The sequence below is a fragment of the Orycteropus afer genome, unplaced genomic scaffold (assembly GCF_000298275.1).
Source record: "Orycteropus afer afer isolate SDZICR_OR568_19922 unplaced genomic scaffold, OryAfe1.0 scaffold00243, whole genome shotgun sequence".
In the NCBI taxonomy this organism is placed as follows: Eukaryota; Metazoa; Chordata; class Mammalia; order Tubulidentata; family Orycteropodidae; genus Orycteropus; species Orycteropus afer.
In genome coordinates, this window is record NW_006921830.1 from 784,864 (window position 1) to 795,702 (window position 10,839).

A 10,839-nucleotide genomic window follows, 5' to 3' on the forward strand; every position below is an offset into this window, starting at 1 on the left:
AGACCAGAGTACTCAGGCTAAGTGAGTCCAGAGTGTCAGGAAACCCTTGGTCCCCTACCCTCATCGGCGTGTCCACTCTTGCTCTCTAGGTCCTTGCAATGGCCACGAACACTACCTCTCCTACAGCAGCATCCTCACCAGGTCCACTGGCCATCATTTTACTATCAGTGGCACTGACTGTGGGGCTTCCTGGCAATGGATTCGTAGTGTGGAGCATCCTGGCAAAAATGCGTAAGCGCTCTGTCACTGCCCTGCTAGTGCTGAACTTGGCCCTGGCCGACTTGGCCGTATTGCTCACTGCCCCCTTTTTCCTTTCCTTTCTGGCCCAACGGACCTGGGTCTTTCGACTGATTGGCTGCCGCCTCTGTTTCTACATCTGCGGGGTCAGTATGTATGCCAGCGTCCTGCTTATCACAGCCATGAGTCTGGACCGCTCGCTGGCAGTAGCCTATCCCTTTGTGTCCCAGAAGCTGCGCACCAAGGCGATGGCTGGCCGGGTGCTGGCAGGCATCTGGGTGGCGTCCGTGCTGCTGGCCACGCCCGTTTTAGTGTACCGCAAGGTGACTTTGAAAAATAATAGGAGCCTGGTCTGCTTAACAGAGTACCCCACTGAAGGTCACAGGGCCTTCCATCTGCTATTTGAGACCATCACGGGCTTCCTGCTGCCCTTCCTGGTCGTGGTGGCCAGCTACTGCGACATAGGGCGCAGGCTGCAGGCCCGACGCTTCCGCCGCAGCCGCCGCACCGGCCGCCTGGTGGTGCTCATCATCCTGGCCTTCGCAGCCTTCTGGTTGCCTTACCACGTGGTGAACCTGGCCGAAGCGGGCCGCGCGCTGGCCGGGCTGGTCTCTGAGTCTGGGCCCGCGGGGTTGCGGCTGCTGCTGGCCCGCAAGGTGCTCATCGCGCTCGCCTTCCTGAGCAGCAGCGTGAACCCCGTGCTGTACGCGTGCGCCGGCGGCGGGCTGCTGCGCTCAGCCGGCGTGGGCTTTGTCGCCAAGTTGCTGGAGGGCACCGGCTCTGAGGCATCCAGCGCCCGCCGCGGAACTCTGGGCCCGACCCTGAGGCGTGTTCCCACCTCTCCTCAGCCTGGCCCCGCCGAGAGCGTCGCTGACTCCTCCAACTGAACTAGGCCTTGGGGGTGGTGGTGGAAGGATGCTTGCTTTCCTTCTGGGGGAGTGACCTCTCCTTGGCCTGACCCAATTCTGTACAGCGAGGAGAATGAGAGTGGAGGTTGGAGAGGAAGAAGAGAGGGAGGGGCAAGTGGCGGCTGACTGAGAAAGCCTGTTGGGGGGTCGGCTCCCACTGGCAGCTTTACAATTAAAATTGATGTCTCAAATTGGGTCAACTCTGTGAGGGGGCTTGTGTGTGATGGGGAACTGAATGCTCATGGGTGGCCTTTATGAGATCCCTCAGTAGTTGAGAGTCTTTAGTTCCCCATGATTTCCAACTCTGGAAGGACAGAAACAAAACAAAAATAAACCACAACCAAAAAAAATCTAGCCCTTGAGATGGAGTCTATTTCGTCTTACTCATGGCTTCAGCATGTGTCATAGAGTAGAGGTGCTTTATAGGGTTTTCTTGGCTGTAACATTTATGGAAGCAGATCACCAGGTCTTTCTTCTGTAGCTCCACTGGGGGGGGGGTGGTTCTAACCACCAACCTTTCAGTTAGTGCTCAAACACAAACTGTTTATGCCACCACTAGGACCTAAAGATGGATATAGAAATCATCCCCTCCCTCCTCAGGTGATTCTAAAGCAGTTTGCAGATCATACTTTGAAAAATGCAGGTCTACAGACTACTGGTGGTGCAGTGATTAAGCACTTAGCTGCTAATGGAATGATTGGTAGTTCAAACCCACCAACCGTTCCATGGGAGAAAAATGTGGCGTCAGCTTCCCCAGAGATTTACAGCCATGGAAACGCTATTCTGTCTTACAGTGTTGCTATGAGTTGGAATCAACTCTATGGCAGTGGGTTTTTGTTTGTTTTGTTAACAGACTACTAACATTCCTAAGGAGCTCTGGTAGCATAGTGGCTAAGGCACTTGACTGCTAACCAGAAGGCTGGTGGTTCAAACCCACCAGCCACTCCTCGGAAGGAAGGTTGGGCAATCCTACTTCCGTAGTGATACTGCCTCGGAAACCCAAGGAGGGGTCGCTATGAGTCAGGGCTGACTCGACGACGGCACATAACAACAACAACAACATTCCTAAAGGAGCTGATCAAGGAATACCACTCACGTAGGTTCATCACTCCAGGCTCCCTAACTCAGGACTCCTTCTGAGAAAACTTAGCACTATTTGACATCATGGATCCTGAAGCCTGTGATAGGTATTGTTGTTATGGTGACTCTCCAACTTCCTGCCAATAATCTTCATCCACTCAGCAGGAGATGTTCTGCGGAATCCCTAACCTTCCTTCTATCTCACAAGGAGGCCTCATTTGAGAGCCAAATCATCAGCTTTTATCCCCTAGAATTCACACATCAGCATTTGCCAGCTCTCAACACACACCAAGGCACAGGGTGGGGCTGAGGACCTTCTGTGGCATGATCACCTGAAGGAAATAAAGATTCCCAGAAATGAGAGGGATGAGTCATCATTTCCTATGGGTGACTGCTGTCTAGAGCGCTTCAGCCCAACTCTGTTCTAACAACATTTTGGGAAGATGGCAGCAGCAGTGGAATCTCTCCAAAAGAGCAACTGAAAAAGCACTCTCCAAAATCCACATGCAACATCTACAACAGACCCCATGAACCCCAAAATATGAGCAGGTAGAAATAAGCCATCAATGTTCTAAGACCCATGTGATATCAACATCTGTGCAGAAGGATGCAGATGGAAGCAGGGGGTGGGGGGATCTAATGGGCCTGAGAACAGGGGACTCTCCAAGTTGTTTACAGGTACTCATTGTAAAGCATGGTGGGCTCATTTGAGAAGAGACGCTGGACCTGGGATGGACCTAGTAGATTAGTTTCCAGGCCTCTAGCCAATGTTGCATGGTAAACACATAATAGATGATTACTTAGTGTTTCTTGAATGAATGAGGGCCAAATGACATTTCCCTGGAAATTTCTTGCACTATTTGTGAGTGGGCAGTAGGAAAGAACAAACTGTAGCTTTGAATCATGTGGGTAAAACTCTTTATGCTTCCAAGGTGTTCAAAATACTGGAATCAGGCTGGGACAGATAGGAAGGCTAAGGCAGTCCTCTTCCTTAACTTGCAAACAGAATCACCCTTTTCCAACACACTCAAGGCTCACCCATGCTCACATTTGTACACTTACACACAGAGGGAGTCAGCTTGGCTTGGAAGAAGCCGTCCTACTGACAGGCAAGAAGGTGATCTCTAGTTCTACCAGCAGCTTCTGGCATCAGTTGGTTCCAGACACACCTGAGTCTCTTTATTGAGGGTCTCAGGAGGGGACACAAGGGGAGTGGGGGTCTCAGCCTAGGGTGGCTGAGGGGGGTCCAGTGCGTGTCAAGTCTGTGTTCAGGAAGTAGGTGCAGAGCTGCCCTTTGCCTTTGACTTTGATGATGCCCCGCCTGTAGCAGGCATAGCCCAGGGACTGCAAGGCCCGGGCTGTCTCCTCAGTCACCTGCAGTTGGAGTAGAGAAAGGTAGTGTGGGGTGAGAGGTGGGCCCACATTTATCCCTACCACCCCCCATGCCTCTAGTGCAGCTCCCTCACTTGGATCTTGCCCAGGACTCCTGTACTTTCCATGCGGCTAGCCACATTCACTGTGTTGCCCCAGATATCATATTGTGGCTTTTGGGCTCCAATCACACCAGCCACTACGGGTCCATGGTTCAACCCTGAGAAGGAGAATAGCAAAGAAGGGGCCTTAATGGGGGGGACATCGAGGAAGGAGAGGGAAAGGGGAAGCTCAAGGAACTGGGGAGAAGGGAGAGCCCTGGAGGTGGGTGTCTTAAGCTTTTGGGTCTGGAGGAGTGTGGCAGGGAAGGGAGCCCAGCAGCTTCATGCCCCACCCCATGGGGTAGACACAGAGCAGGGCTCAGGGATAAGCAGGGAGCGGCTAACAAAGGACTTGGTGGGAAAGAACTTGAGAAGGTGAAGAGGTGCTGGACTGCTCCAGCAGGGAGGTGGGCCCTCACCCACACGTAGGCGGAAGTTGTTGAACGAGTGTTTGTTGATGACATCCAGTTTAGACCCCAGAGCCACTGCAAATTCCACCATGGTGCCAAGGTGGCTGCAGCTTCGTTCAGCATCCTGGCAATGGACCGCCCACCAGGATGGGCCAAGAGGGTATAGGAATAAGTCCCACTTATGAGCCCACCAATGAGAGTCCAGATGAAGGCTGGTAGGTAATGAAGGGATTGCTGTACCTGCTGTGCATCCTGTCCAGAGGTGGCATTTAAACCTGTGGCTGCCATGTAGGTGCTGCCAATGGTTTTGATTTTCTCCACCCCACTGAACTTGGGCTTAGAGAGCAGCTGTAGAGATAGGAGGCCGTGTCCCCAGTCTATCTAAGTTCTCTCACTCCTCTCTCCCAGAAGCCTAGCCCCAGGTCTTTAGAGGCTAAAGGACCAGAGTGAGGAGCAGTGGCAGGAGGGAGAGTTTGTAGTGGTTACAGTTGCTCGAAGGGACAGAGTTGGGTGATCAGAGAAAAGAGACTGCTGGGTGGAAAGTACTGGCTTCATGGCTGGGAGGGCAAAATGGGAGTCACCTCATCAAAATCAGCAATGATCTCATTGAGTAGTCGCAGACACTCCAGCCCCTCATGGTTGATGTTGGATTCAGAGTAAAACTCTTTGAAGTCCGGAACTGAGGCGAAGAGCACACAAACACACTCATAGGACTGGTGGTAGAGGTCCTGGAGAGGGCAGGAGGCTGGGGTAAGGTTGCACGTCACCTTCTTCCCCCTTCTGGGTCTGCGTGGGGCCTCCTCCCTGTGTCCACACTCCTACTCCCTCTGTTTAAGAAGGATTGGGAAGGAGGGATGGGGCAGGGACAAAACCTGGGGATAGAACTTGGGAGTCAAAGATTGGGTCTCATTGTGATTCTAGGACTGGCAAAGGTTTGGGATCAGGATCACATTACAGCTAAGTGAAGGAAGTCACATGTAGAACTGGGACATATCTGTGGGAATTATTTTTATATCATATGTTATTCCAAAAAGTATTAAGGCAGTTGTACCAGCATATAACGTGGAAGATAAAATGAAGAAATAATAGGCAAAATTGGGCAAAGGAGAAATGAGGGCAAAATAGTAAAGACAGATTCAGGCCTGAGGTTGGTTCAAAAAATGGGTGCCATGAAGTCCTTGTTAGTACTAGACTCTGGCTCTGAGTTTTCTAGCAGCCAATGTAAAGAGAGAAACAGAATCACTTACAAGATTCTCAATGTTTGTAAGAGAAGAAACCAGGAGAAATAGAGCAACTTCTGATCTTGAGAGCTGAGAGCTGGTGGTGGGAGCATAAAGCTGTGAAGCAGCCCTGAGCTATTTCTTTTGAACACCCCTCAACATAGTTTGGGAGCATTTCCATAATGAGGGTGAGGTGGTAATGGTACAAATAAGATGGTACATATATGTTGGTGACTTTCTGATGTATTTCCAACTACAGAAAGATTTTTGAGGGTCTAGAGCAGTATCAGAGGAGCTCTGGTGGTGCAATGCCTAAGGCATTTGACTGCTAACCAGAAAGCTGGCAGTTCAAACCCACCAGCTACTCTGGCCACCTGATGGGGCAATCTACTTCTGTAAAGATTTACTGCCTTGGAAACCCAATGGCGGTCGCTATGAGTCAGAATCGGCTGGATGACAGTGGGTTTTTTTTGGTTTTAGAGCAGTATCAAGGAACTTTTGGAATACAGTGGTTAAGCGCTTGGCTGCTACCTGAAAAGTTAGCAGTTCAAAGCCATGAGTGGCTACATGGGAGAAGAGATCTGACAAAATGGTACAACGTCTGTGGAAAATGGTATGGTGATTCCTTAAAAAGTTGGAAATAGAAATACCATATGATGTAGTAATACTACCACTAGGTATATATCCTAGAGAAATAAAAGCTGTGACACAAACTGATATATGCACACCCATGTTCACACAGTATTAAAGACAGATAGAAAACAACCTAAATGCCCATTAATGGAGGAATAGATCAACAAACTATGGTACATACATACAATGGAATTCTATAAAATGTTAAAGAACAGTGATGAATCTGTGAAACACAGCATGGGTGAACTTAAGAGAACATTATGCTAAGTGAAATTAGTTAATCACAAAAGGACAAATATTGTATGAGACCACTATTGTAAAAAGTCCAGAAAAGAGGTTCACATCTTCGATGGTTACCGGGGCTAGGTAGGGTAGGGAGGGTAAACCATCAATTAGAGGGTAGCCATATATTAACTTGTGTGAAGGGAATAGGGGGGAAAAAAAAAGACCTGATGATATGCTTCTGTAAAGATTAAAAACCAAACCAAACTCACTGCCATCAAGTTGATTCTGACTCACAGCAATCCCCATTGGGTTTCCAAGGCTGTAAATCTTTATGGAAGCAGACTGCCACCTCTTTCTTCCACAGAGCAGCTGGTGGGTTTGAACTACTAACTTTTTGGTTAGCAGCCAAATGCCTTTACCACAAGGAAACCCTATGGGGCGGTTCTACTCTGTTCTATAGTGTCACAATGAGTTGGAATTGGCTTGGCGGCACACAACAAGACAACAGAGCAGTATCATGCAACAGAACTTTCTGCAGTGATGGAAGTGTTCTCTATATCTGTTCTGTCAGATATGGTGACCACTAACATGGGCCACTGAGCACTTTGAATGTGGCTAGTATGGCTGAGGAACGATACTTTTAAATTTAATTAATTTAAATTTAAAGACCTCATATGGCTAGTGGCTACCATATTGGAAAGTGTAGGTCTAGAGAGATGGCTGGGCTGGATCCTCCAGAAAACTCCCATCAATACATTATTAAGCTTCTGAAAGGTATGGAATAGCCATGAGTTGGAAAAGGCATTCCTTTCCAGGAAGAACTTGAAATACCGAGATTCTGTGCTCATCAAAGACAGAAATTGAGATCTTATGACACAGAGTCAAGGACCTGAGTGACTGCCTGGCCACTGTGGGAAAGTCCAGAGAGGATGGGTCGAGGGCCAAGGCTTTCCTCCAAAATTAATCCCTATGGTTATCTGGGGCTCTGGAGTCAGGGGTCAGGAGTCACCTCATTGCGCCGGTTTTGGCCAATGAACTGGGGAGCCACGTGTGCAGGGAGTACATTCTCCAAGAGCAGCCGAGTCAGGTTCTCCATCGTCTCTGTCTCCTCTTGCTCCTGTCTCAGCTTCTTCTTCCACAGGAAGTCCAGGCGGCAGTAATATTCATTCTGATGGGCCGGTCAACAGGGGCCATGGGGACACACAGAGCAGGGAAAGCTCTAGCTCCTGAGTCTTCCTGCCCTTCCTCCATGATGCCCTAACTCTGCCCTTCCCCTCTCCCCTAAGGTTTAAGCTGCCACTACCGCTAGGACAGAGTGCCCTTGAAACTAGATTCAAATTAGGGTGTGCAGAATTTTTTTTTTTTTTCTTCTTAAGTGTGGGTTTTACCAGATTGGAGGGGTAGGGAGAACTTGAGCACATTCCCCTTGGGGAGTGAAGGGGAAATAAAAGAAGGACTTAGATGCTTTCAGTGGACACATCACTTGGACTAAACCCTGAAGATGTAGAACTAAGAGACAGAGTAAGAGAGACCAAGCCACAAATATGAGGACCCCAACTTCATCATTCCCAGAGAGATCTGAAGAGCTGAGCCGAGAGACTTACCTGCCGAGCCAGGATGAGAAGGGTGAAGAAGAAGATGAAGAAGGAGATGGCTCCCATCAGTTTGGGCTCCTTCAGCACCCCTGGCCTGAGGAGGCCATGGATCAGGGTTGTCTCTCACCCTGCCCCCCCCCCCCGTCTTCCTCTTCCTTGCCCTCCATAGCCCTCAGCCTCCCTCCCCTTTGCCCTGTGGGTGGTTCAGGCCAGTAAGGTGAGGGCAGCTGTGCTCTATCTGGTCTCACTCCCATCCTGGAGGGCTGTGTGCACCTGGAATCCAAGGGGCCCAGATACAGGCGGGCGATGAGGCAGTCGGACAGCCAGGCATGGGAGTGCAGGAAGAGGGAACAGGAGGCCACCAGCCACAGCAGCAGCAGCAGCAGCTTCAATTCGAAGCTCATGTGCAGAAAGAGGGAGCAGGAGAGGAAACCCAGCACGCAGCAATGCATAGAGTACTGTGGGGCCAGGTAGGGGGTCAGGAGGTGGGGCAGGAGATGTGGAATACCCCAAGACCTCCTGGCCTACCCTTCCCAGGGCCCAGGTCCATCTGGGGTCAGCTGTGTGTCATACACACACCAGGTATGATTGAAGTCTGTTCCAATCCACAGGATGGAGTGGTCTTCAAGTAAGGAGATTGGGGTGTGAGGAAGAGTCTGGAGAATGAGATCCAGGGTTGTGAAGGAGCACTCACCGGAACACTGATGAGAGGCAGGGACCCAGGGAGCTCCCAGGAGAAGTTGAAAGCCACAGAGGACACATTGGCTCCCCACAAAGGGCAGCTGGATGATGCTGGTAAGAAGAACTGCAGAAGGAAATAAGGAACTGAAGGGTACAAGAATGGCTTGCAATGGGTTTCAGCTGACCCAAGGATGACCCAGGGCCAGATTCTCCCAAAGGAGGGAATTCTGCTATTTTTGGTTGGTGAGGAACCCTCAGCTTTGGGGTCCTCGTGGGTTGGGAGATGCAGGAGTGGGTATTATGGTACTAGTCTCCAATGGATCTCTTAAACTAGCCACTTAACCTCTCTGTGCCTCAGCTTCCTCTTCTGGAACTTGACTAGGGGATGGGGTGGGTATGATCTCTAAGATAACTTCCAGGGATGTTGTTGTTGTTGCTGTTATGTGCCGTGGAGTCGGACCAGACTCATAGCAACCCCTCCTTGGGTTTCCAAGGCAGTATCACTATGGAAGTATATTGCCCAACCTTCCTTCCAAGGAGTGGCTAGTGGGTTTGAACCACCAGCCTTCTGGTTAGCAGTCAAGTGCTTTAGGTACTATGCTACCAGAGCTCCCCCTTCCAGGGATAGAATTCTAGAAATTTATTATTCAATTTTAAAAAGTCAGTCAAACTTAGCTTCAAAATCATAGCTAAAGGGAAAAAAGATTTCACCAAATAGTAGGTGAACCCTGAAAAAAAAAACAAAAAAAAAAACCATAGCTAATGGGCTAAGTAAGAAATATCTGTTTACATAGAAAATGACAGGAAGGATGTCCACCAAAGGGTTAGCAATGATTATGCCCAGGAGGTAGGCTAAGGATGGCTGAATTTTTTCTCTGTACTTGTTCAACATTTCCAGTATCCCCTGGCCTTAGTCCTGCTGCTTTCCTAAATTCAGGGTGCTCCACTCAACCCCTGGCATTTCCAACTCCCCTTGTCTAAACCCTCACCAGGCTGGTAATGGCCATGATGAAGACCAGGAGGATGGTGGCAGTGCCCAGGGCAACTCGCAGGCCTGGCTGCGTGGCCACCAGGCCAGACAGTGCAGGCAGCCAGTGCAGCATCTTTGGGCCTTGCAGGACACACCTCTGTGGAGGGAGCACAGGTGGTTAGTCATAGGGCTAGGATACCCCCTTCAGGCCAAGTGGTAGCCAGGGCCCCACCACACCACTTCCAACCCCTGAGTCAAACTCAACCTCACCGTCAGGTGCTCTGAGAAGCAGATGAAGAGAAGGAGGAGGAAGAGGAGGAAGGTGATGCTATAGGTGATGGCCAGAGCTGGGGGCCTAAAGGGAGACAAGAGTGAGGCCTCAAAGTGTTAGAGTAGGCTCCTCGTGTGCTGTGAGCATGCTGTGCGATTTGGTTGGGAGACGTGGTGGGAAGTGGACGTGGGGTCCAGATTGGCAGCTGAGGGAGTCTGGGCTGATACATTAAGTTTGGAATAATTTGGGAAAACCTACTAACCCACCAGCCACTCCTCGGAAGGAAGATGGGGCAATTTACTTCCATAGCGATACTGCCTTGGAACCCCAAGGAGGAGTCGCTATGAGTCGGGTCCGACTCGACGGCACATAACAATGACAACAACAAAGGCAGTATTGGGGTGGCCCAGGAACAAATAAGGTAGGAACAGCTTTGGAGGAAGGCAAGGGGCCCATGAGAGTTGCTGAGGCTGCATCAGACCAATCTTATGGGCCTTTAAGCCAAAGCTCTTTAACCTCTTTAACTCTGGCTAAGTTTCTCACAAGTTCGTGCGCTAGCCTAGTACTGGGTTTCAGCTGCCCTAGGAATGAGGGCATACTTTCTAAGCTTCCTCATTTGCTCTGAGACTTTGGGCTTCTCTAGTATTTAGCTTTCTCTTCTGCTCAAAGGGAACCAAATCTCCTTCAGGGGATGTTGTCCGAAGTACATAGGCCTGTGAAAGTTCTTGGGCTATGTAGAAAGCCCACAGGATGTATATTAAGATGAGGGCTGTGATTATCACTGGTTCCCTAGAACATGCATTTCCTTTGTGCAGTGGCGTTACCAGGGATGGGGGGGGGGATATAGACCACATTGGATGACACTGTCAGATGGGGCCACACCACATTAGCTGTCTATAAAATTTCTGTGCAGTGTTTCATCAGAAATTTATTTATCAAAATATCCCTATAGTTAATTATAACAACAAAAACATTTTTCATAGGCCCAGCTTACATGTATCAATATACTTACAAAGCTAAGACTCTATGGTAATTTACTTTTTGAAACTTCTAATGCACTCTGGTCAGGGTTGTTATTACTACCTAATTAAAATGACACTTTGAATCACATGGTTTCATCTGCCCATGCACTGTTGT

At 49.6% G+C, this 10,839-nt stretch overlaps 2 protein-coding genes across 2 annotated transcripts in view; one reads left to right on the forward strand and one right to left on the reverse strand.

Annotated features, from left to right (window-relative positions):
* The first annotated feature begins 41 nt into the window (after positions 1–41).
* LTB4R (leukotriene B4 receptor) lies at positions 42–1,124 on the forward strand. The gene has a single exon (XM_007949233.1). It carries the CDS (start codon positions 99–101, stop codon positions 1,122–1,124), a length of 1,026 nt encoding a protein of 341 aa, XP_007947424.1. The 5' UTR covers positions 42–98.
* A 2,322-nt stretch (positions 1,125–3,446) lies between these two features.
* ADCY4 (adenylate cyclase 4) overlaps positions 3,447–10,839 on the reverse strand; it is an 18,111-nt gene continuing 10,718 nt past the window's right edge. Inside the window, exons 15-25 of the mRNA XM_007949234.1 lie at positions 9,702–9,786; positions 9,451–9,588; positions 8,475–8,585; positions 8,054–8,238; positions 7,790–7,874; positions 7,195–7,353; positions 4,689–4,835; positions 4,348–4,455; positions 4,117–4,231; positions 3,692–3,816; positions 3,447–3,599 (exon numbers count right to left, since the gene is read on the reverse strand). Of these exons, the coding sequence (XP_007947425.1) occupies positions 3,447–3,599; positions 3,692–3,816; positions 4,117–4,231; positions 4,348–4,455; positions 4,689–4,835; positions 7,195–7,353; positions 7,790–7,874; positions 8,054–8,238; positions 8,475–8,585; positions 9,451–9,588; positions 9,702–9,786 (1,411 nt within the window). The remainder of the gene's footprint in view (positions 3,600–3,691; positions 3,817–4,116; positions 4,232–4,347; positions 4,456–4,688; positions 4,836–7,194; positions 7,354–7,789; positions 7,875–8,053; positions 8,239–8,474; positions 8,586–9,450; positions 9,589–9,701; positions 9,787–10,839) is intronic.

Excerpts from the sequence above, each read along its gene's own strand:
- LTB4R (XM_007949233.1), top strand. The coding sequence starts at position 99 with ATGGCCACGAACACTACCTCTCCTACAGCAGCATCCTCACCAGGTCCA.